The sequence below is a fragment of the Fulmarus glacialis genome, unplaced genomic scaffold (assembly GCF_000690835.1).
Source record: "Fulmarus glacialis isolate BGI_N327 unplaced genomic scaffold, ASM69083v1 scaffold17572, whole genome shotgun sequence".
Taxonomy (NCBI): domain Eukaryota; kingdom Metazoa; phylum Chordata; class Aves; order Procellariiformes; family Procellariidae; genus Fulmarus; species Fulmarus glacialis.
The window spans coordinates 2410-17506 of record NW_009196088.1 but is presented as its reverse complement, the minus strand read 5'-3'; the positions used below and the strand labels follow the sequence as shown (position 1 = coordinate 17506).

The window sequence follows — 15097 nt, the reverse complement described above, 5'->3', positions numbered from 1 at the left end:
TGTCTCAGAATGAGACGGGAAGCAAGTCTGCACCATTGCTCAGCATACAACTTACTCTGCAACAGTAGATGAGAACGCAGCAGTTGTAGAGGCAGTTTTGTAAGCACTGGGCTTTGTCCTGAACTGAGACTGTATTCACAGTTAAAATATGTTCACCAGCACTTATTTTCATTCACTGCTGATTTACATAGATTGTCTGAAGTCCGTTTTCCAACTTTGAGGTGCGTCTTCCCAAGTAAATCCAGCAGGCTTAATTCTCCATTGCCCAGCAGCTTGTGCATTCAGTTCTGCCCGTGTAAAGTGGTGGCAAGATCTAGTGCCCCAGTTCATTAGGATTTTACACACCTTTTGTACCATTTTTTCATGGGGAAGGCACAAGAGTGATGCATGACTACACCAAATATGAAGCAGCAAAAGGTTGGCCCAATATTTTATTGCCTGTTCCACAAGGGTGCGCAACATAATTCTCATTTTGCACCTGCAGATCTGAAATCAAACCTTACCCTAAGTTTCCAAAGGGCATTGTGCAGTCAAAAGCAAGGACTTATTTTAGCCACCAAGTCTCTCATGTTTAACACATTCTTCTTCTTACTCTCCCTCAGTAACTTATAGACTGGAGTAGATAAGAGCAGACACGATCTATTACAAAGAGCTTCCAAACTTGAAGGATTAGCCTGTCGTTGAAAACAAATTTGAAAAGTGGCGTTCAGTACGTACCAGCAAGTATAAACTTTCTTTGCTGTGTCGTGATTATTGCGGATGTGTCTACGCAGACTGTTGGAGGCATTAAATGAGCGTTCACACTGTCGACAGGGGTATCTCTTCATGGACTAGCAGAAGAACAGAAATATCTTTTAATAACAGGGAGATGGAAGGCACTGACTGGATTCTAACATTCCCATGCTCTTCATCTGGACCTTACCTCTCAGCTGCAAAAAATCCCTCTTCCACTGATAAAGATCACTGAGATTTTGGGGTCCCACAGCCCACCAGTTGGCTAATACCAGCACTGGTCTTATAAAAACCAGGACTAGTTAAAGCACATGCTTGATTATTTTTTTTTAATAGGAATTGCATTAGCTGCTTCTCCTGTGGGCTCATTTCACTACAGGACCCTCTGCAGAACTAATTCAGTGGAAGGTCCCTTCTGCCCCAGAAGAAGGCAGGACCCCAGTGTGAAGTACGAGTCCACTTACCTTTCTCTCTCCTCATAATTCAGCACAATAAAAGGGTAAGATATTAAAGAGCATCACATAGTCCCGCTTGTCATCCATGTATGATATCCACATCCCCCTACACAACTCTGCCCTGTAACTAGCCTCCTCTTCCTACAGTTCTTCGTATAACCTGCATGCATTCCATTTAAAATCTTCTTAGACTTGTTTAATGAATACATGTATGTATTGAACTTAAATATTTGGCAAATTTCCTATGTCTACAGGATTCAAATGGGAAAATCCAGCATTCTCACCCTGCCCCCATCTTCTTCTCTTGATACTTATCAAATGGGACAATCCAGCACTCCCCAAGTCAAGCTAGAAGGAATCAAAGACGATGATCCAGATTATCAAATGGGACAATCCAGCACTCCCCAACTCAAGCTAGAAGGAATCAAAGATGATGATCCAGACTTCCACAGCCTCTGCTCATGGGACTCGAGAAGGGTGACTCAGTATATCAAACAAGAAGTCCTGATACCAAAGTACTAAGGAATCTGGCTGCACACATATTGGCCTATGTTCTGCCAGCGAGCAAGGATTAGCTTGACAGAAGTAGGTCAAGGCAACACAAGGCTTGAGCTGGATGAAACCAACAAAATTGAGATTTACAGTTCTTATAATGATAGCTCTGCGCACTGCATGAGTCTGTTACTCTTCCCCAGTTAGATGTAGTGATATCTACCAAACAATACAACATCATTTAAAGGAACTGTATGTCCTTCTGTAACTTTGAGTGTAGATAGTTTAGATCAGACTGTTGAAGCAGCAACTGGAGAAGACACGACTTTCCATCCACTTACCCAGATGAGCCGAAGAGGAAGCCTGACATTAGATGCAGTGGAAGAAGGAACAGCAAAGAGGATGAGGTACGCAGGTTGTAGAGTATATGATCAAGGACAGAAAGTGTGCTTACAACAGGCTACGCAATTTTTTTTTATTCTGGCCCTGAGCTTACTCCTCAGTGAGCTGGCAAACAGATTCTTGGTTTCTTTTTGCCCCAAATAATAACGATTATCAGACTCTCTTGCTAAAAATATCTTGTTACCTAGTTGAAGTGTTTCGTCTGAGTCCTTACCCTTCCATGACTTCTCTTCATGTGGGACACATAGGTTTCCCGATCAGGGATCCACTGTGAACATTCCTTGCAAGTCCAACCAGTTCTTCTCAGTCTGGACTTGGATTCAGGATTGTGTCCTTCCACCCTCATGTCCTTCCTTGGCAGAGGGGAATGGGAAGTCCCGTTGGCTACCAACAGCTCCTTTGGTGGGGTATGAATCTGGTTCCTTGATGCCTTCTCAGACTTCTGTCGAAAGTTTGAGAGCTCCTCAGGATTTTGGGGGACTCCATGAACACCCTGGATAACAATAATAATGGAACCACACATAACATTTATATGTAATTCATATTATACACCTTTATTTATAAATAAATAACATTTATTATTTAAATAAACAATTTAAGCTCCCGCCCCCCCAAAACAGTATGTTGATGTCTTGCTCCTGCATATCTTCCCATTTACCCTTGAAACCAGCTCTAGTGCTTTCCCCGAGAAAGAAGAAATTTTCCCAAGAAACATGAAGCTTCTATTTATGTTTCCTGCGTGACAACAGCAGCTCCTTGGTGCTGCCTGTTTAACATTTTGGATGAGCTCTGAGAACTCTGGTTAAACAGGGAAGATGTAATGGAAGAGAAATGTTAATTGTCATTATTTCAAGAGCCTAAGCTCTAAAAACACATTGCTTTGGTAAGCTCTGAATGAAATGTTTGCTGTTATCTCGGGGGCTCCAAAGCTGCTTCATCTTTGCTCAAGGGACGGGAAGAGACAACCTCTCATTTTCTGCAACCCTACTTTCCTCAATTCCACAATGCCTATTGCTATTTACATTTTCATGGTTCAAAACTTTGCTCTTGACAAATAAAAGCAAGCATAAAGCCAGAAACCAGCCTTTTAAGGAATTCGTCTCCAGGCTCTTTGGTTGTTCAACAGGCCAAAATCCAAAGTCCCCCAAAAGTTATTTTAACAAAGAAAATTGAACATAAGGAAAATAATCCAGAAACGAAGAGCTGTGGGAAAGCAAAAGCAAATAAAATAGCAACATACCAAAGAAACCTCAAGAAACTCCCCTAGGAACAACAACAGTTCATCCACACAAAAGGATAATTTAGAGGTTTAATTGTGCACAGTAATTAATAACGGGTAAAGTTTCAACACACGAAGGCCCCAGGCCTTTGGAAGTCTTTCTGTGGGTTAGACACCAAACAAACTTCAAAACACAAGGTCTCATCTGAGACGCCTGTGTGCTTAGCACCTGATCCAGCTGATGTCCGCAGAGGCTCTTTCATGCAATGGCAGGGCAATGACAGCTGTGCTCCACAGCATTGCCAGCTATTTAGGGTAACACAAACACTTCACCTTTCTCCCCATCTGGAAATCTCAAGAGTGTTTTATGAGGAAAGAGTACATTAGCATCCATTACTCCATTCCTCCTGTTATTACACCACTGGAGGGTAAAAAAAAGGAGCACAGACAAATGAACTGACTTCTCTGCAGAATCAATAACAGGAACCAGACGTTCTAACTCCTACTCTTACGCTTTAACAACGGAAAGCCAGGAAAGATGAGAAGGCACCCGGTTTCTTTATTATGCATGGAGGAGCAAATTAGACAGCACCTCCTATAAACTCTATATTGCATAAAGGAGCGGGATCTGATAGGAGAGGAGACGGGTTAGTGCCACAGCTACCCGCCACAGCCAAAAAGCCTTCTTCAGTTACCATCTCGAAGACCTATTGATGGCCATGGTTAAAAGACAAATGTTTCGTAGTGGAGATGTCAGGATGCTGGTGCACAAACTGCTGCAGGCAGGTCCCTGGAGGTGGGATTTGCAAATGAGCCGCAACAAGTTGTGTACCTCAACTCAAGCCTGTCTTTTAGCATTAGAGTTGAATGCCTCTTTGAAGGTCCACGCCTTAATCTCGACTCTATTTTCCTAGCTATAATACAGGAAGATTAACAATCATCAACTTCACAGGAGGGATTCAAATTTTAATTCATTACTGCATGCAAAGCATTTCCAGATTTGCAAGTTAAAGGCATGGGGGAGAGAGCAAAGAAGCAGTTTTGATGGTTTTTTCTTTTAGGAGTGAGCTAACAAATCTTCTTGCTTTTTAAGTGTAAGTATAAACAAAATAAAGTCACTTATTAAAAAAAATGATGTCACTTTTTTCCTAATCAAAGGGAAATAAGACTTTGCAAGCCCTTTCTTCAGAATGCCATCATGAAATCTTCTGAGAGGATTTCCACGGCAATGTTGTTAGACACTGTACATAGAAACATACGGACTAAGACAACAGAAAAATGCAGCACTCACACATTCATGAGATAATCAGATCTGCAAGTCCTCACACGCATCCCGCTAGAAACCACCACCAAATGGACAATAACCGGCTTTTCATAGGTATAAAAGAGCGATGAATGATAGTGAGATTATTGCAGTGCTTATTGCAATATGAGCCGTTACTGAGGGTAAATAGCAAAGCACTCTCCGGACCACCATTTCCACCAAGTTTTGGGGTTCCACACAACTATTCATTTCAGACCATCTTCTGGAGCAGCCCGAGTGGTGCCAGCGTGGACGCACACAAGGTGGGGGTCCCACCTCCCGAAGGCTGGTACTTCCAGGGCAATCACTTCTGCCTCTGTCACTCCCCTCTTGCAATCTGGTGTGGTTCTGCAGGCAAGTGGCGCAGCCAGGCAAGCGGGGCATTAAGTTCCGTGCAGCCTCTCTCCAAGGCAGCTGCAAGGGGGCCAAAGCTTTCTAGGTGAGCACCCAAGAGAGGGAGATTCAGCTTTCATTATATAAATTGAGTAACACTGTGGGCAGAGAATACTTCTTCTGTCTCCCAACCAAAGATAAAGCTCCCGCCCCGCTTTAATCACTTCCTTGGGTTTAATATAGAACAGTTAAAAATCAAAAAGATCTACCCGTAGAAAACAAGCCTTTGTCATAAGGTTAAATTACATATAGATAAGAGTAACTGCCTGCATTATTACCAACTAACACAAATGCTCCACTGATGTTTCCAGATAATACTGTAAATCATTGTAGTCTACTTTTCCACTAATACATTCCTCAAGAACCTTCCACTTCTTCAAGCAATTTCCTCACACAGTTGATATAAACTCTCTGTCAACGCAAAAAATAGGACCTCGTATCAGTAAGTGGTGGGAGTTACCTACCTTAACGTGCTGCATTAACTGCTGTTTCTGCATATACACCAGCTGACACTGTGGGCACTTAAACACTCCCACTAACAACTTGTTGGTGTTCTGCTGGAAGTGCTCTTGGAGCAGCTTCTTCTTGTTAAAGACAGTCTCACAAGAGCATTTGTAGATCACCCTGGAACAATTAAAAAAAGTAAACTCAGTCTCTCTTCATTAGTTATCTTAGTAAGCCAGTGGAAAAAATTATCTCAGCAACTTCAGAAAGGGATGGGCTTCTGAGGAGGGCTGTGCTCTCAATGTATTGTCAACACACCCACGTGGACAACTGAACCATTAACTCAACTGGGAAGAACAACAAAATGCCTCAGGCACATACCACAGCTTTCTAAAAATAGGTTTACTTCTATGCATATGCATAACTACCTACGCGTGTGTGTGTCGGTAAGTGCAGACAGATGGGAGCAAACTCAAAGTATACTAGCTAGCTACACATTACTTTCAATCCCACCTTTCCACAGTCCTTCCCTTAAAGCACACATTTTCAGCAGTAGCTCAAGGCTTGGAGGGGAAAGCTACAGAGTGAAAAAAACAGGAGGTTTCTCTCTAGTGATTTTTGGGGGCAACGCTGCATGGCATAACTCTCCTCTTCCTTTCGAGTGCCAGATGCAGCAGTTACCCTGGAGCCATCTACCAAGAGGTGCCACTCTGGGTCCTGCTGGGAAAAGAGGTGACAATTAAGATCCTTTTATGGATGTTCAGCTCTTCCCTGCCCAAACTCCTCTCCTCCTACCCAGGGAGACCACGTTCGTACCAAGGAGAGCACGCTGAGGCTACGAACGGACCCCTGCCGGCAGACAAAGTGGCAGCTCTTCTTCTCATATGAGGAGAGAAACCGAAAATAGAAAAAAATTCGGAGGGAAAGGGGGAATCCCGGAGCTACCCAGCAAAGGAGAAGAAGAGATAAAACCAAAATGCTTACTGAGTAGTCTTGTGAGGCTCTGCTGGGTGCTGGCTGGTCATGTGAGCCGTGGTGCTGTCGGCCGACTTGAAGGCCATCGGGCAAAAAGAACACTTGTGGAAGACTTCACAGTGTTTCTCATGGATGTGCACTTTCAGCATGGCGAGGGTCATGAAGACAACTCCACAATGGATGCACCTGGGGGATGCACAAAGAAAGAGCCGAGTTACAGCCACAGTGCTGCTTCCAACACACACGCAAAGCGACGCAGATGGAGGCAAGCACCAGGCTACGGCAGATCCTTGTTTAGTCTCTTCAATAGCAACGTGGAAGAGTCAAGGAGGAATACAACATAGGAATCCACAAGCTGGGCAGATCTCACAACTAGATGTTAGCGACACACAAACGAGATTTATAAAAGAAGCCTTCGGAGACTAACAAAACAACCCAGAAAGAATAAAGGAAGAAGTACTTCAGCAAAATGCCAGCCCTGTATCTGTGAAAGCCAATTCCGCCACAGGTACAAGTGAAGAACTAAAGTAAAAGTATCTGATGAGATCTCCGGGTAGCAATAAGCAGCATAAATACCAGTTAATCCCCAGTACAAAATAAACAGAAGAAGAATATTCAGCTAGGAAATCTTCAGTAACCCTGTACAATTGCTTCTCAAACTCCACTAAGCACTAGAAAATAATGACAGCAACAGCAAAGATACTGAAAACAGCAACAGAAACACCCAAGGAACTGATTAAGCTCATTAAAATCATTAAGACACAGGTGTTGCCTGGAAAGTGCTTGTCTGGGAGCTGGGGGGATGCTCCGGGAGGAGGGAGAGGGAGAAGCAGAGGTTGCACATGGAGCCAAAGGATGCTTCTTGACAGCTGAAAACACAGACCCGGGGCCAGGAGGAGAGCCAGGGTCATCCCGCCGGTCACAGCCTGCCTCTCCTCCCAGCGCACTCCTGCGACAGGCCCTGCCTAATACTCCCCCAGGATGGCAACAACCGGCAGCCGTATTGTACTTAGCTTCAGTACTCCTCCCAAGCACCCACCCGCCTGCTGTGCTCCGAGAGAAGCCACACACCATGTGCCAAGGGCACACGAGGATGCAGACACCTGCCCTTGCCTGCCTCGGCCACACCAGCTGCAGGGTTTACCATTCCCATAGGAGCACCTACACTGATTCGGGACCAGAACAGCCTCTCCTAAGAAGACTCAATCAAAATGACTAATGGCAGATCTCCGCTTAAGCGAGCACTGCACATACAGACTGTTACAGTGGAGGAGCTCGGCCGGGCAATCCGCTTGTGCTAGTAGGATGCAAGAGACACATAAGGGATAACTTCCTCTGGTGAGGCTGAAGTTAAGCCTCCTTATAAATATTTTTCTCCTTCGTTCTGAGGTCTGCCGTTTGCCCGCGGCGCTGTTAGGGTTTGTGCGTTCAGCAGCGCCACAGCACGGACGCTGCCGTCGCAGATGGACCCCAGCTATCGAGCAACTGGAAGAGCTCCAAGCCCGTATCAAAACCAAACAAGCCGCTAGATTATCCTTCCCTCTGAACGAGCCTCCCGACAGCGTTTAGGAAACAAGCCCATGCTTTGAAGTTACACTTCAAAAGATCATTAGGCAGAAGCCAGCCTGAAGGAGCCAAGCCCTCTCCCCCCAAAATACAGGCAGAAACGCCGTTTTCTTAAATTTAGAGAGGGAAGCAGTGACAACAGCTGGTGTCTTCTTTGGGGAAGGATGAAAACATTCTGCTTGGGTATCTCTGCCTTCAAGCCTGATCCTCATTCACGTGAGATGAGGAGAGAGACTTTCTAGCATAGCAACACCAGGAACTGTGTTAATTATGGAAGAATAAATTCCCCAAGTATAAACGGAAGAACAAATGCTAATCCTGACTGTAAGGTCTGGTTGGTATATCCAGGAATATCTGACAGGCTTCTTCCACAAACACCCCCCGAACTAATAAGAGATGGCTCTGCATTAATGCTCAGTTTCAGTAAGTACTTCATTTAGAATTAGGGACGAAATAAGTACTAACTCAGAGTCAAATGATCACAAGTTAATTTAATTTACAGTAAATGGAAGTTTAAACAACAGCCACTTTGTAATCAAGAATCCCAGTGCCAGACGGATGAAGTTTGATAAAGTAAACCAATTAGCAGAACAAAGTGGATGGAGGATGTCAGAGGCTTGCCATGTAATTTCTGCAAATTGCAAATTCTGCTATCATCTCCCCAGCACGGGGCAATAATTTGCAAGAGAAGACTCTCGGATAGCCTCAGGGCAAGGAGGGGTGGCATAAAAATCTTGGAAAGCATCCTGCGAGAAAAGATAAAGCTACAAGATGTTGTCTTAACCCTCTGAACATTTCCTATGCCATCACCTTCCAGCCCCTCAACTCTCTATATGGCCCCGAGCAGAAAAACGAGTCCCAAATCAGTGGGGACAGCTGGAAGGTGCTTGGAAAAGGTGGGGAGGTGACACTTGGAGCCAAATGGAAAGGAGCATTTAGGACAGGCTTGTTGATTTTAATTTTTAACTGCAGAAGACTGTTCTCATTTTCAGTGTAATCAGTAGCCATGACTAAAACCCAAATAAAACAATCGTACTCCAAACTTAATTGAATGCATTGGGGGATTAGCAGAAAAGGAGACGGAATAAGGACTGGTCACAAAAACAAAACCAAACTTATGCATCAGAAATTCAAGAAAAACAGGGATATAGTGAGAAGCAGCAAAAGTCCTGGGAAGGATTTAAAAGAACTCCTTGGCTTTTCAGCTCTGCAAGTAACAAAAGTGAAAGAAAAGAAGTCAAGTTGCTACGTGACCACAGGGCAGATGCCATGGATTATCTAGATACGGTTCTGCAACTAAAATTTATTTCTTCTGTTTTCAACAATGCCAATGACATCAACCCTGCAGCAGAGACAGGCAGGATAACAAGGATGGCACAGCCAGAAGTTCATCTCTCTGGTGGACTCAGTTTTCACAGATGAGCTTGAGCAGATGTGAATTAGAGGAGAAGTTAAAGAAATTTAGCTTCTAGAGAAGCTGGGTAAAGCTAAAAAATCCGTAAGTATCATTCTTGAGCTCTGTCTTGGTTTAGATCTTCATTAATGTCCCTGGCACAGAAAGCAGATATTTGCTAATGACATCTGTAGACGGATGGAAGCTCTCGTTGCTGACAAGGATTAAGGCATCATAAAGATATTACTGTAATACATCTGGAATGAATAATGTTTTTAAAAAGTGCCAGGTCATACACTTAAGAGTCAGGACCAAGCTCTGCTGCACACTGTGAGCCCATCAGTTGGAAATAGAGGGAAAAGGACTTGCATTGGATCACTGCTAAAAGACTGAGCTTCCTACACAATGCAGCTCAGGCCAGCGTAATCCTGTGACACATTATTGATCAAGGCATCGATGGGGATGGGGATGCTGCACAAGCAGCTCAGCACGATGAAGCTGTGCCTGCATTTGGAATTCTCAGGTGCCAGTGAAGTCCAAAGAACTGCACCAAACGCATGGTTAGCTTTCTGACATCTATTCCATTCCCATTTTTCCATCTCAGGGAAAACATTTTTTTTCCAGCTCTCCTCCTTCTCTCAGATTAACTCATTTTCAAACAGCCCGAGTATCACAGCCATTTAATTTGCAATGGAATTAATTCTTTTTTGTGGGCTGTGCCCCCTCAAATCAGATCCCACATAAAAAAACCTTATCTGTATATAATTAAATTCAGAATCGTTTTTTTATGTGTCTCTTGTCTTCATGGTTGAAAGAAAAAGCCCTTGAAAACCTAAGTGTGATTTCAGAACAAACCACACAGTGGAGGCTTCCTGAATTTGCAGACATCTTAAAAAGACAGCTCCAAGAGCAGAAACTGCCCTATCCATTTTAAATTTCAAAGTATTTAATGGCAATCGGAGAAAAACCAGAACTTTAAGGAATCTTAAAAGGTCCCCTAATCTCATCTCCCAAGCAAATCATCTGCATCTTAAGAGCTGTGCTGCAGCTGAGGTGATCTAAACATGCCAAGGAGGAAAGGCTGTGGGGAAAAGTAATGTCTTTTATTAAAGCAATCAATTTGGTTGGAGAAAAGACAACAGGCACACATACACACCACCGCATCCAGAACCTTGGGAGCCTTCCTCCATCTGTCTCAGTTCATGAGAAGTTTTTGGAGAGTTCTAGGGGCATACAAGAAAATAATTTATGCCCTTCTTGTGAAGGCACACATCCCTCAGTCCATTATAACTGGCATAAATATAAGTTCAAACCTTAAAGAGATTTAGACGATTAAGATCTGCAATCTTTTTGCTGTAAATATCAATCCTGAGATGCCCGTCTGCAACTTGAAGTCAACACAAGCATCTTTCAGCTTAAAGCTGCCTCAAAATCATTTCTGCTCTCAGAAACCTCCTCTTAAATCCATTTAGTAATTCCCCATTTCAAATGTGTTTTGTCATGCAGAAGACCATGCCAGGCCTGGGCTACATCCTCTTTCGTTTCTGCTGTAAGGAAGACACATTTCCAAAGATCTAAATCCAAGTTTCCCATTCCCTCTCACCATCTCGGCACGGACCCTCTGGAGCCACACAAACCTGAATCCGACTTTGCGGGAGTAATGCAGGCAGTTCTCCTTGACGTGAGTTTGGAAATAAGCGGAGCGGCAGACGGCGCCGCACTCCGGGCAGCAGTACGGAGACTTGTGAGCGTGGATCCTCTGGTGAGCACAGTAACTGCACTGGTTGGGCAGCATCATCTGGCACACTTGACACGTCTGATGAAAGAAAGATTGCATTATTTAGTTATTCTCTATTTGCTTTCCCCCCCGCCTAATTCACCCTAGAAAACTTTCAGGTTTAGAGGAAGCTCCAGCATATTCCTCTAGTATTAGCATTAACTCTACAAAGCTTTTCGGCTAGCCTTCTTATCAACTTTTTCCACAACAACCCTTACAACTTCCACAACTAGCCATTCCTGATGACAATATCCATTCTTAAATCATGTCCTCTGTGGTTTATTTCCTTTCTTCCCCCCCAAAAAAGGAAAACAAAATCTTTCACCTCTTAGCTCTGAAGATGTTCTGCTTGGTGCTGCCTTCATTTCCGCATTAAGGCACTTGAGAAAGAAAGCACTTTTCTCAACAAGCCCCCACCCCGCACCAAAATCTCCCCAAAAAAGCAGGAAAACTCCATTATACCGCGACTTGAAACCCTTACTGCTGAACGCAGTGATGTCCTGACGTGCAGCAGCCTCCCCCACCAAAACCACAGTTGTGTCTCTTGCAAAATTTCTTTGGACCAGATGAAATCTGAACTTTCAAAGACTACAAACCATGTGTGCTATGATACCATTATAGAAACTTCTTGATAATTAGAAATGATGCAAAGACTCTTTCTCTCTCTGTTTCTGCACCCTTTATGAAATCCATTTTTTTCCCCTACCCTTAGAAGGGGCACACTTACTAGCAATACAGCTTTGCAGAAGAAGCATCATTTAGTTGACATGTAAAGTTTTTTGTGTGGACATATCGTCCCAGTTTCAACAGCTGTCAAACCTCTACTCCCTTCCACAGGTGTCTCGACTCTTCTGTATTCCTTCAAAGCCCAGAAGCGGCTACTCATCCTCTGGAGGACGCATATTACTTGGTGCCTAAGCAGCAGTAGAGCTGGAGTAGATACCAGCCCTCCAGCCTTGAGCCCCCTAGAAGCTCAAACTCTCTTCTGTCATTAATAAACCCATGCAAAATTACTCCTCTGCTCCTAACTCTAGCTTAAGAATGAACTACAGCAAGCAGCTAATTATGGATTATCAAATCAGGTAATTTAACTACATCATTTCTTCCGCTACGGTTAAAGGCAGCTATGGAGCTCATTAGATCAGAGATGGTGAGAAGTTGTACCAGACGGTATGTCTACATGGTCAAACAAAGCTTTTAATGTAGCACGTGCCCACACAGACGGACCAAACCAAGTCCTGCAGACTTCACTGCTGGCAACCAGGGTAGAAACCCAGGACAGAAGCCCCTAAATCTGACCAAAAAAAAAAAAAAAAAAGAAGAAAATTAAGGGCCAACTCCATTTTCTGTATCATTGCTATTTCATGCAGCATCTCTGTGACGCTCCACTATATAACATCCATCAGACAACTGTCGAAAACACTGCAGATAATAGAAAGCATCATTTATAATAAAACGCAAAGCTATGACAAACCTGAAAAGGTTCATGGCGGGGGAGGGGAATAAAACTTAGCTCTCGAAGGAGGAAACTGCAGAAATCGCCAAACACATCAAAAGCCTCGGACACATGATGTGAGACATGTAGCAACTTAAGTTTAGAGAAGAAAAGGTTTCCCCAGGAAAGAGAGAAATGGGTGGAAGAAACCGTATTGTAGGACACCCATGCACGCACCCAAATGCAATTCAAATAAACTCAAGAGTATTTCAGCCCTTCCCCAAATGCTGGAGAAGCCCCCTAATTTCAGCGACGAAAAACAGTGCTACTGAGCCATGGTCTGAGCCGTGAAATATAAATGGGAATGGGAAAATGGGAAACAGAAAAGCCCCCAGGACCTCTCTGCAAGGAGCTGAGCGGGACCTTAAATTCTCCAAAGCTCTCTCAAATCTGCAAATAAGAAGAAATTAATGAATTAATGTTCAGGGCAGTTATATTGTATTTTATGGCATTTTTCTCTAACCCGGTTTCGATTTGCAATGGGAAATGTAACTTCTTGGCGTTGTTAAAACGAGACTCCTCTCACTTTGATCCCACCTAGTATTTAAGGCAGAGTCAGCACAACCACAAGCTGAAAGCACCTTTGCCCTTGTAGCTTAGCGAGAAACATTTTCTCTCCATATCCTGCCTTGTCAAAGCCAATTTAGTTTGGATTTTAAGTCTGCAAAGAGACGGTTTTGGGCTCACCTCTTCCTCCCCAGCATGCCATACCCATTGCCCCAAAGGCAATCAGCACATGTTAAAAACCTGAATTTTCACTGCTGTATGTGCTCATGCTGGATCTAAATATGCCAAAATTGCCCGAAATTTAATGGGCTCCATGCCTGGGCACTGCTGCCTGGGGATGTGCAGGCTACGGCAGAGGAGCAGCGAGCTCCCGTCACCTCCCTTGTTACATGAAAGGCTCAGCGGGGACCAAAAATATGCTAATGTAGGGCAGAAAAGTTTGGGGGACAGCTAGCAAGAGGCATCAACACTAGCGATTATCTTCTTCTGGCTCCGCAAGACCAGGAAGCCTGCCAGAGAGTGCATACACACGATATGGGAATAAAAAGCAAGACTAGTCGAGGATAAGGCTAAATGAATTTATTGCGTTTGCAGATGCCGGGGAAGAAGCTGGAAGGATTCCCATGCTGACACCACGCTCTGCAGGGGGGGCACAGAAAAAACAGCCCAAGCCTCCGAGTTCAGATCGTCTCGTGGAAGAGACAAGAAGTTAGGGAGTAAACAGACAAAATGAAGAGCGATGAGTCACAAGGATAAATCAGTAAGAATAAGGAAAACTGTCATCTTTAACCAGCATTACTTCTGTACTTGGGAAAAGTCAACGCAGCTTCTCCCTTTCTGCTTCACGAACCCATCCAAGCTCTTCAGAGGAGTCAACAACCATGTGGATAAGGAAGATCTGACCTGCAAACGGGCCAGGCTACCTGGATTTCCAAAATGGTTTTGCAACACGCTTCACTAAAGGATTTTAAGGAAACTAAGCTGCCGTGGCATAAGAAAGGAAAGTAAGTAGAAGAAAGGAATAAACAGTCAGTTCTTTGATGGAGGAAGGTCCCTGGGAAGTTCTGCTGGGATTTGGGCTCTTCAAAATACTCTCAAAGTTATTGGGAAAGGGAAACGAGCAGTGAAATGGCAAAGATTGATGATCATAACCCAGTAACTCAGCATGTTACAGATAACAGCTGACCACGAAGAACTGCAAAAAGACCGTACAGGACTGAGTGACTGGGTGATAACGTGGCAGGTTATATTTATCTATTAAATCAACCAAGGAATACAGTAGAGCTGAAAAAGGTTCAGTGGATGGAAAAAATTATAACCAGCATCTTTATGCTCACGCTTATCCTTTTCTTAACAGCAGGCCAGAAATCCCGCCCAGGGGCGTTGAAGTGGGTCCACTCATCCATTTTACGCCAGGAGCTGCTGCGCTCATCAGGAGCAAGTGGGCAGCCGCATGTGGGCTCCCCCACCGAAGGCTTCATCTTGGAGACGGAGTGGCTTTTTCTTTTGCAACTCTTCTGCTTTGTATGAGAAATTGTAACTTGGTTCCAGATGTCACATTTTTATCTCTCTCCTAGTTTTCCATGACTTTTCAAAGAAGTCTGGCAGCAATTTGAGACATTCATTAGTCATTTATTTCTAAAGCATGTTACCAGGATATGATTTTGAGTTGTGTAATGTCTGTGTTTTTCATATACTCCCATAACCTACACTTTAATCAAGAGTTATTTATTACAATTTTCTTTAATTCCGGTTTGCCTGCCACATTTCATTTGGGCTTTTCTTCCAGAAGTCACATTCACACACACACACAAAAATGCTCAGAAGCTCAGCCGTTTCAGAACACTTGATTTTATTCCCATTAGCTTCTTCAGAAGGGGAAAAAAATTAAAATACTCACTGAAGTAGCGTGAAGGTTGAAAAAACATACCACTCCAAAAAAGT

The 15097-nt window shown here is 43.8% G+C and overlaps 1 protein-coding gene across 1 annotated transcript in view; it reads right to left on the bottom strand.

Annotated features, from left to right (window-relative positions):
* The window catches only part of LOC104072587 (zinc finger protein 592-like), a 19749-nt gene extending 5115 nt beyond the window's left edge, over positions 1 to 14634 (bottom strand). Inside the window, exons 1-6 of the mRNA XM_009572099.1 lie at positions 14491 to 14634; positions 11012 to 11190; positions 6425 to 6601; positions 5461 to 5620; positions 2296 to 2574; positions 718 to 830 (exon numbers count right to left, since the gene is read on the bottom strand). Coding sequence (XP_009570394.1) covers positions 718 to 830; positions 2296 to 2574; positions 5461 to 5620; positions 6425 to 6601; positions 11012 to 11190; positions 14491 to 14634 — 1052 coding nt within the window. The remainder of the gene's footprint in view (positions 1 to 717; positions 831 to 2295; positions 2575 to 5460; positions 5621 to 6424; positions 6602 to 11011; positions 11191 to 14490) is intronic.
* Between the last annotated feature and the right edge of the window lie 463 nt (positions 14635 to 15097).